The sequence below is a fragment of the Halteromyces radiatus genome, assembly GCF_025201355.1.
Source record: "Halteromyces radiatus strain CBS 162.75 chromosome Unknown BX664scaffold_6, whole genome shotgun sequence".
NCBI classification, from domain to species: domain Eukaryota; kingdom Fungi; phylum Mucoromycota; class Mucoromycetes; order Mucorales; family Cunninghamellaceae; genus Halteromyces; species Halteromyces radiatus.
The window spans coordinates 873714-890272 of NW_026251692.1; the positions used below are offsets into that span (position 1 = coordinate 873714).

Consider the following 16559-nt stretch of genomic DNA (forward strand, 5'->3'; position numbering starts at 1 on the left):
GATATGGTGTAGCAGATAATGAAACTTGAGGTTTTGAAGTTGACATATTGGTATTCTGACTATTAGGATTGTTATTTGATGAAGTACTAGTCGTTGTAGAATAGATCGGTCTATATATATATATAAAAGAAGCATAAGTGGATATATATAATTGAACTTAATGATAATTATATCAAGCGCGTTTAACTTTTATTTCAAAATGTATTTTTTTTCTTTCTTTAACACTTTTTTTTTCTTTTTGTATTACCCTATACCAAGATTCGTTTGTATGGGGGAACTAGTCATTTCCACTAAACTTGAAAGAAAAGAGAAAAAACGAAAAAGGGGGAGGAACCATCAAATGAGGGGGGGAAGGAAGCGTCCTGGCTTTAAAAAATATTAGCGGGTAGTGAATTGGAAGATCATATGGTACAGTTTTTATTCTTTTTATTATTATTATTATTATTATTATTATTATTTCTTTCTCTTTTCTTTTCAGTTCAATGTCTACTTTGTCATCACCAACAACACCTACTTCACCTACTCCAAATTTATTCAACATTGCACCACCACCTTGGCATGCCTTATTGAAAAAGAGCTATAATAAGAACTTTTTGTATATGGACGATCCAGGTACAGAGAGAGAGAAAAAAAAAAAAAAGAAAAACCAACAGGAACACACTACTTAATCTTAACTTTTTTTTTTCTTGAATAGTATTTATTTCCATGTCCAATATCAAACGGTCAGGTGAAATATCGATGCATTGTCTTCAGTTCCAATCATTTATAGAAGACGATGCCAGGTTTTTAATCTTTCACATTGCTCTCAATGATAACTTGATGGGTGATATTAAGTCTGATCCTAACGCGCGGTTATGCTGGTAATAAGAAAGTCTATTTACAATGGTAACACACAAAGGAGAGAACTAATTACAAAATATGTTTGATCTTCCTTCCCTCCTTTTTTTTTTTTTTAATAATAATAATATAGGACCATGCCGAAATCAAAGGAATATTACAAGTTTAGTGGCAAATTCTATATTGCTTCATCACCTTTACAAGTCACTCGATTTCCTCCACCAAAACCAATCAAAAGTCAATTATCAGCTGCAGAATTTTGGGAAAAAGAAAGGAAACAACAATGGAAATCACTATCAGATAAGGTCCGTGCAACTTACACTTGGCCATCTCGTGGGGATTGCCCTCGTGCAGGAACTGCTTCATTCTCTTGTCAATCATTAAAATATTTTGATGAACAAACTGGTAACAATAAATTGGATAGTAATGACAAACTTAAGATAGTTCATTCTATTGCTATGGACAATTACTGCTTATTAGTATTTAAGGTGACTGAAGTGGAATATTTTGATTATAATGGTTATCCACCAAGACGAAATGTAAGTAAAATTACGATGATGATGATAATTTCATATACTAATCCTTTACATATATATATAGTTATTTTGTTTTTCTATGAAAGACAATATGTGGTCAACTGTTGAATTGAATCCATAATATATTATTGAAGATAGTTTATCAAATAAAAAAGATCGGATTGCTCTTCCTTCAAAGCAAATAGTTAAATCTCCGCCCTGCATTTCTTTTTTGAGTCAGTGCAATTGTTGTACCACTATTTTTTTTTTGTCATACACAAAAATTTCAACGCAGGTGTCCTTTTTTTTTTGGTTCCTCTTTCTTTCTTTCTTCCTTGTCTTTTTTTTTGTTCTTTTTGTCATTTTTATATTCCCCTTTTTATATCCTTTTTTCTTTTTTTCTTTTTTCTTTTTTTTTTATTTACAAATACAATATATCTTTTCTGTTGATTAATGACTTCAACTGCAGTGAGGTAAGTTAATATAACATGTCAAAGAAGTAAAAATATATATATAAACTTTTTTATCATTATTATTATTATTAGGGTGGGTCTTCGAGTTAGACCTTTGACTCAAAAAGAACAACTTAGTAACTGTACTGAATGCTTATCGTTTATTCCTGATGAACCTCAAATATTAATTGGTACTGATAAGTCATTTACTTTTGACTATGTATATGATTCAAATACTCCACAAGTTCAAGTTTATGATACTGCAGCAAAACCTTTAATTGAAAAATTCCTTGATGGGTAAACGCGATATATGAATTATATATATATTATGATCGATGTTATCAACCAATTTTTATTTGACATATTATTAGATTTAATGCTACTATTCTTGCTTATGGACAAACTGGTTCGGGGTAAAGAAGAAAAAAAAAAATACTTTCATGATCTTTTTTTTTTTTTTTTTTTGTTCATTTTTTGAAAATCTCATCCTATTTTTTGTTATCTTTTAGGAAGACTTATTCTATGGGGACAAGTTTAGAAAACAGCGCCAATGCCGAACAAGAAGGTAATGAAGTAAAAAAAAAAAAAAAAAAAAAAGTCCCGTTCCAAACTATATACGCTGAACTTTATTTGATCTATCTAATAGGTATTGTACCACGGTGTATCGTCCAGTTATATCGCAGTTTACAAGAACGAATGGAATCTATACCTGGCTTTGATTATCAAGTTTACGTCTCATTTCTGTAAGTTTTATTAACTTTATTTACTTCATTGTTTAATCATATTTTTATATAGTGAATTATATAATGAAGAATTGATTGATCTACTTAACCCTTATAATACTCAAAAACGCAAAGGAGGTGTTATTACTGGAACTGCTCCTGCTGAAGTCACTATTAGAGAAGATGTTGCTGGTAATATCTATTGGAGTGGAGTCAAAGAAGAACTTTGCTCAAGTCCTGAAGAATTACTTGGGTAAGATTATATCTATTCTCACTTTATGCATCTCCTGGATTTGATTCTAAGTTATATTGTTTTAGATTTCTTGCTAAAGGTTCATTATGTCGTACAACTGGTTCCACTGATATGAATACTGTATCCTCACGATCGCACGCTGTCTTTTCCGTCATCCTCAAGCAAACACGCCCTGATTTGGAAGATACAAAATCATTGACAAGTAAATTCCATTTTGTCGATCTTGCTGGTTCTGAAAGGGTAAGTTTTACAATTTTTTTTTCTTCTTTTTGTATATACTTACCGTTTTTTTTTTTTCTTCCTCTTTTTCTTAATAGTTGAAACGTACAAATGCACAAGGTGATCGGGCAAAAGAAGGGATCGCTATCAATTCTGGTTTATTGGCTCTTGGGAATGTGATTTCTGCACTAGGTGATGAACATCGAAAAGGATCACATGTTCCATACCGTGATAGCAAGCTCACGCGACTACTTCAAGATTCTTTGGGTGGCAACAGTCAGACTTTGATGCTTGCATGTGTATCACCTGCAGATGCCAACTTTATGGAAACACTTAACACTCTTAAATACGCTAATCGTGCTAGGAATATCAAAAATCGTGTCGTAATCAATCAAGATTTTGCTGGTAGCTCTATTGAAGTTAATCAACTCCGTGCTCAAATAGCTCGTCTTCGTATGGAAAATGCAAGTTTAAGGGCTGAAGGTCTTTCTGGGAGTGTGGGATCACGAAATAATACTGGATCTTATATGGCCATGGATGAACATCGTGCTCTTCGAAATGAAGTGAATAGACTCCGTGATCGCATTCAAGAACTATCTACAAGTTTAATTCAAGTCACAAGTGAAAGGGATACTATGGTAATGGAACGTGAACTTGGCGAATTTTTGAAATATGAAGAAGAGCTCGATGCTCGAGTCCCATCAAGACGACCAAGTTATGATCTCGCCAATAGCAACAACGATCAACAAACACAACAACAATCCATTTTGGATACCAATACTCGTATACAAGCACATCCTCTAGTTGCTCAATACCAAAAGACTATCCAAGACCTCAACAACGAATTAGCTGACACAAAAGATCGTCTAAACTTTTTGGAAAACGCTAAAACATATCATCCGCAATCATCAACAACACATCAATCTGCTCAACTATCACTTTCATCCTCAACACTGTCATTTACACAATCTTCTCATATTGGTGGACGTCAACGGAAATCCAATAGACGGCGTCGTAGGCCTCTTATGTCATCATCAAGCAGCACAACAACATCTGGTCGTCGTGGTTTACGGGCTCGTCGTTCTCATATATCTTATTCTGGTAGAACTCAACGTTTAGGATATACCGAAGATATGGATGAAGACTATTCTTATCATCCGGAACAAGAACAAGACATACGAACAGGTGTGAAAGATAGTATCGCTAAAGCTCGTGAAGAAATTCAAAAGGGAATGCAAGTTTTGGAACTCATTAAGGTAAAAATTAAAAAAAAAATCATTCTTTGTCATGTTTGTCTTTCTTATCTTTTTTTTTCCACTAATATTATATCTTTATTATGCATTTTTTTTTTTTTAGCCACTAGAAGATACTGCGCAGGAATGGGAAAAAGAACTTCAGGTAAAATTGAAATGAAAATATCATCAGCATTCTTCTGTGTCTTACATATTGTTCGGCATTTAGGCGTTTGAAGAAGCTGAATCAAAACTTTACAATGGCAGAGATACCGGATCAGATGAAGGCAATTTTACAGCATCACCATCTCCTGACGGTCAAAGAAGTGATAGTAGTTTCTTTGATGAAATCGAGTCGCTGGTATGTTATTGCATTATAAACAACAACAACAACAACAACAACAACAACAACAACAAAAAAAAAAAAAAAAAAAAAAAAAACCAATCATCTCATTTTTTTTCTATATATGATATATTTCATAGGCGGTACCTTCCTGGGAGGATGATCTCAAAACAACAAAGAATTCCTCGAATGATAACAAATCTATTACCTCTTCTCAAGATGACAAAAGTACACCATCATCCAATGGCTCAAAACATGAAGATGGCAACACATATAGTGAAAAATACAATCCTCAACTGGTACGAATGCTTCATCAAATCCAATCTGATATTCGTGTCAAGGAAGAACTGGTATCTCATCTTGAAAAGTCTGAAACAGAATACACATTTATGCGACGAAAGTTTGATGACAAAATTGGTGCTCTTGAATCTAAATTGGAAAGCTTGCAACGAGAAAAGGATGAAGCTTTGGCACGTACAAAATCTGGGTTTGCTTCCAACAATCATCTTACCAACAGCAAGTCTGATGGGGTACAACTTCGTGAAAAACAACAACTTGTTGAAATTCGACATGCTTATGAAAGCAAAATGAAATCACTATTATCAGAAATCCAAGACTTGCGACGCAAATATTCACAAACTACCATGACGATGCAGGCTACTCGTAATCAAAATGATACTCTTTTGCGCTCTCTTCGTGTGAATGTGGAAACTCTCAAAATGGAAAAAAAACGAATGATTAAGCGAATGAAACAAGAAGCTGAACGAGTCCGTGAACAAATGACGCTTCAAGATCGAAAAATTCACCAACTTCAACGTCTCAATGCGGAAGCGAATCAAGCTCGACGACGTCTAGAAAAGGAACATGAAGCACAAAAACTCACTTTGAAACGACGCAATGAAGAAGTATTGATGAACAATAATCAACTGAAACAATTAACCAATGTACTCAAGAAAGCTGTTCGTGAAGGTGGTGTTTTGGATGAGCGTCTTCTTACCAAGGTATCCAAAGCAATGGGTGGAAGTTTTGCTATTATGGCCCGTGGTGGTGGTTTATCCTTCCGTACTTCCTCTTCTTCTACGACTACTTATGGTCGACGACGCAGCAAGAACCCTATTCCTGTCCAGGTTCGTGCTACCCGGAAGAAACAACTCCTGGATCGTGCTCTATATCAATTGATACAAGGAAAACAAGCTATTGTGGAAATGGAACAACTTTTATTCAAACGAGAAAGACTAGCAGCTGAAAAACTTGAATTAGCGGAAGAAAGAAAACAAATCTACTTGGCTGAAAAAGAAAATGCAGAGCTCACTGGTCAACCAATGAATAGCATGGGTGTGGAATTTATGGATGAACGTATTGATATGATATCTGCAGAAATCTCATACCTTTCAGCTCGTATTCGTGCTTTACAATCGGAAGCAGCAGGAGGAATAATGGATGAACCAACAAACAACAATGGAGATGGATCAACTAAACAACAACAACAACAACAACAACAACAACAATCATCTGAAAAGCGTGTTACATTTGCCGATGAAATTATTAGTGACTCTGCTATGGCGACTATGGCAGCATCACACGATGAATGGATGGATATAGATGCTATGGAAGAACAATTCAATGTACCAGCAGCTGCAGCTCCAGAAGTAGCATATGATATGACGATCAAGATTCTCAAATCCCTGGAAGTGGATGAATGTAGACGAATTGCTGAAGGATTAGTAGATGATATTGTGAACGTCCGAACAAGTGAATGCAACCGCCAAGTGACCATGCAAAATTTGGAGCGAACAGTACATGATCTTCGACGTACATTGATTGTAATGAAACGGGCAGCCATAGCGACTACAGTGGATAACGAACGACGCATTCGCAAACTTGAAGGTGGTAGTACATTTGGAAGCGACGATGAAAAGGATAGTGCTATCGATGTCAAGATTGAAGAATACATCAATAATGGAAATACTATTTTTGACAAGATCTACGAAGATGGCCTCCGTGGTATGATTACAACACCTGAACCTGGATCAACAGATTATTACCCTGCAACCATCAGTATCAATGGATCACCAATTAGCTCAAGTACTGGAGAAGGAAGTAGTATGGATGAAACAGCGCTATTATCACCTTTGTTATCACCTGCATCAACGAATGGATCAACCACTAACTCAACGACAGGTCCTACACGACCAGAGCTTCTTAGCAATGCAGCAGCTATACTAAATGGAACCAAACCTCCTACTGGATTGTCACCGGAAAAGGGCAAGTATATCAATCGTGAAACAACACCTTCACCAGATCGATTCTTCAACATGATTCAAAAACGAATGTCTTGGCAGCAACAACAACAGAGATCAGATTCACCTATGGCGATATCCATGATTAACCCGGCAGAATTTGCACGTTATACAACTACTGATCGTGAATCATCAACATCCTCTATTCGAAGCAGCCACTTACGACGCTCTTCTATTCAATCTGATCAGTCGTTATCTCAACCAGATTCCTCCAACTCCTCTCAAGGTGGAAGCGTGACTATGCGGAAACGTGCTTTTTCATTACAACAACCTCCAGTACCCACTCGTCGACGAGCGTCTCTACGTGAACTATCTTTGATGGGAAGTACAGCATCAACATCTCCTCGTCATGGAAATAATCCAGATCAAATGGTACCTTCTTATTATCAACAACAACATCAACAGCAACATCAACAACAGTATTATCATAACAAAGATTTACCTGCATCTCCAAGAGTATCAGCATCGGTGATGCATCATCATCATCAACAACAACAACAACAACAACAGCGTATCGCAACTCTTCGAAGACCATCCTCTGTATCTACTTTTGCGCCTCAATCTATTAATTTGATGCATTCTGATGTAGCAATGGAACGTGGATCATCAGCTGGTAGCAACAATGTTTTTGATCGATTATCACAAACACCAACTCGAGCATCCAGCGCAAAAATGCAATATCGTCATAGTATCAGCAGCATGGATGATTTACAACAACGATGGGAACCTTCAAGTCGATCTTCTAGTGCCATGAGTGGTACATTTTACAACTAGTTAGTTTATTTTCCTTCCTTAGTTTTAGTTATCTTATATTATATATATATGCTTTTTTTTTATATATTTCCTTTTCTGATTCAGTTAGGGATGTTTTTATTTGTATAGTTTCTTCCTCTGACCTTTGGTTGATTGTATCTATTCTCGTTTATAGTTTTTTTTTTTTTTTTCATCCTTATATTCTCATTTATTATATATACAATAAAAATTTGATTTATCTCTTTGACTTTATATCTAACAGGATAGCAAACAGTGTTTGACGCCATTGGTTCGATGAAAAAAAAAAAAATGCCATTCCTTCCTTACATATTATTCATTCTATCGTATCATCCCATCATCATATCACATGTTGTTAACACTTAGTTTCCTATCATCACATAACATCCTATCATCCATACAACTTGCCCAAGATTTCTTGTATTTGTTTGACTTCAGTATTATATGTATTTCTTTATTTCATTGTTGTATATTCATTCTTTGTACACATACACTAACTAATACTACTACGGAGAAGAAGAAAAAATAATGCTAAGCGAGAAGTAAAGAGGGGGTTGTGGAAGGAAAGTTCCAAAGAGGAGAGGAATAAAAAAAAAAAAAAGGTTGAGGAGAAGGAAAGGGGATATATATAAAAAAAAACATGTTCACAATCGATCTCGTAGAATGTATTCGATACTTGAGTTGATAAATTCCTTTTTAGGCGTCATGTCAAATCCAAAAAAGGTAGACAATTGTTCTCGTACTATATCAAAGAAAAGAAGAAGGAAAAAAAAAAGAAATGATTTAGTGATGATAGTAAAAAAAAAAAAAAAATAACAACTTGTTTACCTTGTTTTTTTGTCACACTCATCAAGTTGGCAGTGGCAAGGATGTTTCGAATTTCAGCCAAAATATCATCATCCGTTGGGAATCCAGGGGGAATCATGGGAGCAAGACCTCCTTGAGATAAAGGTACCGAGAATTGACTCATAGGTCTTAATTGTAAGTCTAGATCATGTGGTTGACCGGGTTGCATAAGAGAAGATCGACTACCCATAAAGTTTTGATAGATACCAGAAGATGGTTGTTGAGGATAACCCATGATACTTCCACGATCATTCATCATAGTATTTGCAAATTGACCTAAATCAGGACCAAAACTATTAAGAGACATCGTTCTAGAACCACGTTGAAGAGGAGGAGTCATATCCATCGGAGCACCACTAATAACGGAACCTGGATAACCACTCATCATAGGCATAGGAGACCTTGATCTACTATTTCTTGGTTTATCTCCACCTATATTTGTATCCCTGTAATAATCATAGTCGCCACCAGGATCCATTTGACTTCCATATTGACTTCTAGTATCATAACCACCACCTATAACAGAGCCACCACCACCACCACCACCATGAGTATAATAACTTCTATAACTTTGTCCAGTCACACCAGTTTCCTTGGAACCAGTAGAGCCTAATTCCCATAATTCTTGTTCATATACACTCCATTTCTTGAGAGGAATCATTTTTTCATCAAACTTTTCATCATCAGCCACAATGATCTTCTTTTGTTTGTTGTCACCAACGACCACCCGTGTATTTCCCCAGGAGAAATCATCAAAATGCCAGAATGAATAGATGGGTAAAAAGAATGAGAAGACCGGGATAGCCAAAATATAAAAAAACATCCATCCAATATGTTGCCATTGACGTTTCAGAATAAAAAGAATAGCTTGAAGACCATAAATACCAGCCAACATACACATTGCCAAAATAGGAATAGGACCTGTACCAGACGCAATGACATAAATCAAATAGGCCAGATACACCACAGAGACAGGAAGAGTTAAAGTACCAATCAGATCAATCAAAACAACAAATCGCATAGAGAAACAACAAAAACCACAAAGGTCAGGTAAAAGCACCACTTCGAACAAGTTGTGTATAGTTGAATTGATCCAACGTCGTCGTTGTGAAAGCAAAATTTTCCATCGATCAGGAGCCACGGTTTTGCATTGAGCATGGGATGTGAATTTCATCTTGTGTGAAGGAAAGTGTTTCATCATGAGAGTAGTCAAATAACGATCTTCACCGAGATGTAGGAGATTTTTCTTGTGTAAAGTATCCACATGATTATCCGAATAATCTTGAATCACCTTGGGAGAAATAATCAATGGTTCATTTTTGACAGGAGTACGAATTCGATACATACAGAAACAACCAGGGAGACATGTCACAGATCCAAAAAGAGATTCAAACGCCTTGGCCAGGTGATGTGAGATATAATATTCATATACTTGAATCATTGTTGTCCATGATCGGTCTTCATTCACTAGCTTTGTTTCACCACATAATCCAATAATACGTCCATCATGAAGCATGCAAGATATCATATGATTGAGAGCATCTGGAAGCACCTCCGTATCCGAATCTACCATAAGGATGTATTCATAAAAGGATGGATTGACGCCAATAACATTCTTGATCTGATGATACACTTCTAATTCCAAAGGAGTCATTTCACCATCAAAATGGACCTTGTTGAGAAAGTTCATACATATCATCTGCGAATCTCTTTTGCCACGATTACCAGGTTTGGCCCTTTCAGATGCTTTTCCCACCTTGACAATCACCACATAAGGTACCACATGGCCTTCACATTCATAAAGTCCAGAGTATACTTTTCCATAATTGAGTTGTTTGCTTCCTTCGCCAATAGACTTGAACATCAAAGGTTCCGGATCATTCTTAGTATCATAACCAAGCACATCCAACACAATCCGAGGTGTAGGTCGATCATTGCCACTTCCCATAATCATTCCATCCGCGATAATCAGTAATAGCTTGCGTTTGTCGTCATAATTGAGCACTGTCAGAGAATCAAAAGTCTTGCGTAAGGATTCTTCATCTTCGGTATAACAAGGGACTTGACAAATAACAAACTTGTCATGATCTTCAGGTGTAGGTGCCCCGCCAAATTGAAGTGCTGCCAAAAACTTGACCAGAATTACCAAACACATAATACAGGCAAATGATAAGAGTAGGTAATTTGTAAAAGTACATCGTGGCGATTCCCGTTCATCTACATCACCAATATAAAAAAAGTTGTCGAGACAATTCAGATTTGCAGCTTGTTCAGTAGCAGACATTGCACCTTTGTACTTGTTCCATTGAATGGTTGCGTCGCCACCACTAAACTTGTTGAAGATTTCTTCCACTGCAGGTGAAAGAAAATGATAGTCACCACCCCCAGCACCAGAATCAAAGTTTTTCGCAGTTTCAAGATAATCAGTAATGTCATATACACGTTTGTTGATAGCCATTGCCTTTCTTCCCCATCCTTGAAAATCAGTTTGAAGTTGAGAGAGTTGTATCACCACTGTACCCTTTTTGTATAATTTCATATTTGGTATAAACGTATTCCAGTACCACATAGAATCCTTCATGTCTGCCAAAGTTGTTTCCACTAATTGATCACCAGAGAGATGTTTGAAAGGACCAATATCGATTGTTTGATTAGGAATCACTTGTACCGCAGGATTGGACACAAGACCTTGACATGCCACTGTAAGAGGAGGAGGAATTGTATAAGACACATCTAAACCAGCAAGTTCACCCATTGCTTCCTTATTTGCATTGTGTGCAGTAGTACCATGTCCAGCGATAGCAAAATTTGTAACATCATATGCGACACCGCGTACACTCATATACATATCATCAGGTGTACCATGAGCTTTGATATTGGCAGGAGAATACATATTACGAGTTCCAGGACAAACCACTTCACCGAGGCCAACAATCACAAAGATAACCAAACTTGAAAAGAAGAAAATGACAATACACAAGGTCACTTTTTCTCGCCATGCCATTTGTACGTCCTCTCGTTTCATTTTTCCAAACCATCTTAAGAAAGGAGAAGGAATCCACCATGTCATAAGCCATACGAAGCGAACCCACCAAATACGAACGGCCGTTATTGGCATTTCTTCCACTTGTTCATGTTGTGGCGTTTGATAGTCTTCCACCATTTTGCTCATATCCATATTGGGACCAAACCTATTGCATCAAAAAGTATTAATAACAAGGATCACTATTTTTTTTTTTTTTTTTTTTTACCCTTCAGATAATCCTTTCATTCCCCATTCGGATTCATCACCCCATTGACTTCCTTCACGTTTCATACCATCTTCGGTTTCAGCATAACTTGCATTGTCTTCAAAAAAGGAGGATCGCGGTAAATGTTCACCATTGTCATCGTTGTAAATGGTGGAATTCAAATAATTGAGTTGTTGCTTGTCTCCATAATACAAATTGTGCATATCGTTGTTTCCATTTCCATCTTGGTGATTTTCCATCATATCATCTCCTAAACCTGCTGTCAACGTTTCTGTTGAATAATCAATAGCTGGATCAAGTGGTTGTTGTTGTTGTTGTTGTGCAATGAGCGTCGTTTTCAAGCGTTCACGTTCTTCTTTTTCTGCCACTCGTAATCCATCTTCCAATTCCCTCCATATTTCGTGAGATAACCAAATCATTTCATTCCCCATAGTAGCTTGATCATCTGTCCAATTCATGATTGTCATTGTAGTTTCCACTTGTTCACGTTGAGATTTTGTTTCTTCGTCAATTTGTAAAGACTGTACCAATCGATGATATCGTAATAAGAACTCTGCAAAGGTATAATAGTTCACATATTCTTGTCGGCATCGTAATGTCAGATCAGGAAGAAGGAAGGCTCGTATTTGGACTTTAACTCGTTTTGGATCAAAAGTATCTGGCGTTAACGTATCATTTGGTCGAATGTGTATGATGTTGTAAAGTGTTGTATCAGACATGGTGTTGAATAAATCCCTTAAAGTCATATAAAGTTGATCTGTCACTGTGGTCATTTGCATATTTTGATAAGCATCTTCGGTATCTTTGTTGCTGATCAATTTCTGTTGTCGAAGATTATCTTCAGTATCACCAGGAGAAGGATTGTCACCAGTAGTCTCACCACCAGATAAGTCCATAGGAGTACTTCCAAGTGTAGATATCGTATTACCATTAATACGTCGTTTATTAGGTCGTTTCATGGAGGGTGCACGTGTTGGTTTATTGCTGAGTTGAGCTTTGACAATAGTTCGATCGTCCTTTGGGTGAGATTCTGTTGCCATGACTGAACTTTGGAAAAGAGTCGAAACAAACATATTGGTAGAACTATCGCGTAGTAAATTGACAAAATCAGGTGATAAATCATCCAAATTTTTTTCCAAAAAGGCATCCACAGTGTAATGAACAGTACCAGAGAAGTGATTGATCCCAAAAGCATAAGCATAACCAGATTTTGCATAAGAAGGATGTGATCCATATTGTCGCTGTACATTGGCAAGAAAATTGGCTTCAGTAGCATCAGTAGCACCAGTTTGATATTTTGCACAATCACGATCCATGACTCCCATAATACCACCCAAGCCAAGAGAAGCAGATTTTTGAATGTGCCTACTAGATTCATTTGAATTGTTGAGATCTTTTTCTTTTCCAATAAGTAGTTCCAAGCATCCAGAATTGTCCATAGTAATCACCTTGTTTAAATATAGTCCATCCCTGGTCATCGCTGCATTGATTCCTTCAGAATCGTTGAATTGTCGTTGTATAACATATTGATGTATACGTTCGTTGGCAAAGTTGGCACAAAATTCTTCAAATCCATTTGTCTTGAAATTTTGAAATCCGAATTGATCCAAGATACCAATAAAGTTTGCAGGTTCATCTTGATCAGTATAACAAATTTTTGTATTGATAGATTCCACAATCCATAAAAACAACACATGATAAAGAGCACGAGCCAGAGCATCACGTTGTTCAATAGCACCTTGAGGGTTCAAAAACATGGTACAAAGTTCTTTTCGAATAAGACGTAACTTATATGTGAGGGACGTTTCTAATTTTGAAGGTGATACACCAAGCATAGCAGAGACCAATTCCAATTCGTCTGTATTTCGTACATTACAAGCTTCTTGAGTAGCCATTCCACCATCACGATTTTCACCAAATTGAAGATTACCAAGATGCATGATAGCAGCCAATAATTGGAATATTTGAGTAACTGTTTTTGCTTTGAATCCACAAACCTTGAGAGCACTTTTTAAATCACTAAATCCAATAGAATCATTGATACCTTGTACTTGTATACATTTGGAATGACCAAGATAATGAAAATGATCTGGATCAAAATTGATATGTAAAGCGGCTTGTTCGTCAGTACTTGTACCAGCCAAAAGTTGATAAAATACATTGAAAGAACGTTCATCCTTGGGTACAGAGGTAACACGAGATTTGTCAAAATAATAGGTCAATGTTTTTGCACCTTGAATACGACCACGTTCACTAAATTGAAGTTCTTGGAACATACCAAATTTGGAGGCGGAGTTGTTTTGACAAGTTTTAGCATGACCAAAAGATTCTAATATGACCAAAGCGTTCTTAATTTGATGTTGTAATTTTGATTCCTTTTTACTGTGAGTTGATAAAAATAGTAATTGATTGAGAAGATGTGTTTTTGTTGTACTTTTTCCAGAACCAGTAATACCACTAAAATAAAAAATAAAAATAAATAAATATTAAAAAAAAAGAATGTTAGTTTAGGTTTGCATAAAAAAAAACTATTTTTCTGTGGCTAGATTGATGCGGAGGTACAAATAATGCTTTTTTAGTACTACTTGATGTATAAATATCAAAGCAGATCTGATCATCATCATCATCATCTTATTTTTAGGGGGAGGGGAAAGAAGGAAGGTGATAGAAGAAGCGCGACAGATAGAGGAGGAAGAGAGGGGATAGACGTGTTCAGGGATAATATTTTTTATTTTTATTTACCTAAGAATAATTGTTTGATCTTCACCAGTACGACGCATATGAAAGTAGATCCTAGTAGCCATATCATATATATGAGGTTGCATAAAAGGTTTTTGTCCAGATATATTTCGATAACCATAATCAGCATAACTTTGTAAAGTGGCATCATTCAAAATATCTAAAGGTTGATATGGATTGAGTACAATAAGGTTGAAGTGACCAAGTTGAGTATATGGTTGATTTCGTTTATATCTTGTTTGTAATAAATTCACAATATTATCTTCAGAAGGAGGTTGTGTTGAATTAGTTAACAAACAAGTAAGATCCGTTCTACGATCGTCTTGCATGTTGATGGAAAGTTGAGTTTATTGAATAGATTCAAAATAAAATAAAATAATAATAAAAAAAAAAGAGAGAGAGAGAGAGAAAGAACGTACTAAAAAAAGAAGAAGTAGTTTTCTTTCAATCTTGTAACAATCTTGATGGCTAAAATAATAATAAAGAAAAAAAAAGAAAAGAAAAAAAAAGGAGAAAGAAAGAGAAAGAATAAGTAAAGAGGGGGGGGAGAAAGAAGAGAAGTTATTTTTGAATCTACGCTCCCTTAAGAAAAAAAAAAAAGGGGGGGAAGAATATCAAGTAAAAATACGTATTTTTTTTAATGGAATCATTAATCCTCCCATTCTATTTTGTCTCCACTACTCCTTTGTAACAAGAAGAACTTTTTATTATTTATTTTTATCAAATGATAAAATATTCAAATTTAACTTGTTTATTGACACTTTTTTTTGTGTATGTTGAACTTATGCTTGAACAGTTTTTTTTTTCCATTTTTGAAACACCGAAGTCTTATATGTAAATATTTTTTTTTTCTTTTCTTTGTCTCATATCCCATATTCTATATTTTTTTTTTTTGAAATAGAATATTCGTTTTTACTCTTATTATTGTGAATGACTTCTAACAATAATAAAATATCAAATCATAATAGAAAATTCTTATCAATTCAGGTAAATATACATAAAGATTTGATCATGTAAACCAAATATTTTTAATCTTTCTTTCTCTTTGTACTTATATTAGACTTCCTGTCGTCCACTAGTATCTGTGACTATTCCAAAAGCTACCTTGGTTAGAAACAATGATATAATCGAACAACCAGTTATTTATACTTCGGATATCAAGAAAACACCACGTGAACTCAATTACCATGGAGGAATACGCGCAATACGACGAAAATCTGTGACTGATACTGGTTTGATACATTATATAGTTAAATGGAAAGATGGACATACAACAAAGGTAAACAGTATAATTTCATATATAATAATAATATTAATAATAATAATAATAATTTTATTTATTTTATCTTAGTCTTCTCCTGAATCATTGATCAACTTTAAGAATTTGGTGGAAGAGTACGAATATGAACAGTTTCTGAAAACCGATGAACAGCAATCAACCCCAGCTATTCAGCCTTATGATATACAAAGAGATTCAAGTGACGATAGTCATCCTGATTATCTAACGACAAACAAAACACAATCATATCCTAAAAACATACGACACAAAAAGGACACTACTTCTGATGATGATTATAGTGAGGAAGAACAAATACATTATCGAAAACGCAAGAGAAGATCTAGTGCTAAGGAAGACAAGACTTTACGAAGATCAAAACGTGTTACTCAACCTATTGAATACAACTTCAACATCTCGGACGATCACATTGTCTTATCCAGTGACGACAGCGATAGCTCAATGATAACTTCCAAACACTACAGATCAACTCCACAGGTCCGTACAGTATCAACACCTATCAAAAAATCAACAACAAAAGGTACTTACAACATAGCCGAATCGAATACAAATTTTGCAAGACAACATGATCAAATATGCAACATATGTAAAGGCTCTGGTGACAAGCTTTTGAACAACAAATCCATCGCAGTGACAAATGATCGCGTATTACTTTTATGTCGGTATTGCTCGAACTCCACTCATCCAGCATGTGTTCAATCTACCAAACAATACCAATTGACTACTACGACAAAAGAAACTCCAGTTCTTTCCGAACTTGGTTTCAGTAATACTACAACCTC

At 35.6% G+C, this 16559-nt stretch overlaps 3 protein-coding genes across 3 annotated transcripts; 2 read left to right on the top strand and 1 right to left on the bottom strand.

The window, feature by feature from the left end:
- The first annotated feature begins 455 nt into the window (after nt 1-455).
- BX664DRAFT_337763 (uncharacterized protein) lies at nt 456-1569 on the top strand. The gene is made up of 4 exons (XM_051546299.1): nt 456-612; nt 695-860; nt 971-1376; nt 1438-1569. The coding sequence occupies exons 1-4, from the start codon at nt 483-485 to the stop codon at nt 1492-1494; spliced, it is 759 nt and encodes a 252-aa protein (XP_051398192.1). The 5' UTR covers nt 456-482; the 3' UTR covers nt 1495-1569.
- Nucleotides 1570-1701: 132 nt separating this feature from the next.
- BX664DRAFT_360608 (uncharacterized protein) lies at nt 1702-7815 on the top strand. The gene is made up of 11 exons (XM_051548174.1): nt 1702-1825; nt 1898-2101; nt 2176-2217; nt 2314-2369; nt 2451-2547; nt 2600-2779; nt 2845-3019; nt 3097-4254; nt 4355-4396; nt 4460-4591; nt 4714-7815. The coding sequence occupies exons 1-11, from the start codon at nt 1806-1808 to the stop codon at nt 7645-7647; spliced, it is 5040 nt and encodes a 1679-aa protein (XP_051398193.1). The 5' UTR covers nt 1702-1805; the 3' UTR covers nt 7648-7815.
- A 416-nt stretch (nt 7816-8231) lies between these two features.
- On the bottom strand, nt 8232-14944 carry BX664DRAFT_283558 (chitin synthase). Its single transcript, XM_051541600.1, has 4 exons — nt 14484-14944; nt 11742-14198; nt 8473-11681; nt 8232-8386 (listed from the first exon to the last, which is right to left on the bottom strand). The coding sequence occupies exons 1-4, from the start codon at nt 14807-14809 to the stop codon at nt 8289-8291; spliced, it is 6090 nt and encodes a 2029-aa protein (XP_051398194.1). The 5' UTR covers nt 14810-14944; the 3' UTR covers nt 8232-8288.
- Nucleotides 14945-16559: the final 1615 nt, after the last annotated feature.

Coding starts and splice junctions, on each gene's coding strand:
- BX664DRAFT_337763 (XM_051546299.1), top strand. CDS start 483: ATGTCTACTTTGTCATCACCAACAACACCTACTTCACCTACTCCAAAT. Junction 613..694: donor TTTGTATATGGACGATCCAG/GTACAGAGAGAG, acceptor TTTCTTGAATAG/TATTTATTTCCATGTCCAAT. Junction 861..970: donor CCTAACGCGCGGTTATGCTG/GTAATAAGAAAG, acceptor ATAATAATATAG/GACCATGCCGAAATCAAAGG.
- BX664DRAFT_283558 (XM_051541600.1), bottom strand. CDS start 14,809: ATGCAAGACGATCGTAGAACGGATCTTACTTGTTTGTTAACTAATTCA. Junction 11,682..11,741: donor ATGAAAGGATTATCTGAAGG/GTAAAAAAAAAA, acceptor TTGATGCAATAG/GTTTGGTCCCAATATGGATA. Junction 8,387..8,472: donor GAGTGTGACAAAAAAACAAG/GTAAACAAGTTG, acceptor TCTTTGATATAG/TACGAGAACAATTGTCTACC.
- BX664DRAFT_360608 (XM_051548174.1), top strand. CDS start 1,806: ATGACTTCAACTGCAGTGAG. Junction 1,826..1,897: donor ATGACTTCAACTGCAGTGAG/GTAAGTTAATAT, acceptor TATTATTATTAG/GGTGGGTCTTCGAGTTAGAC. Junction 2,370..2,450: donor CGCCAATGCCGAACAAGAAG/GTAATGAAGTAA, acceptor TCTATCTAATAG/GTATTGTACCACGGTGTATC.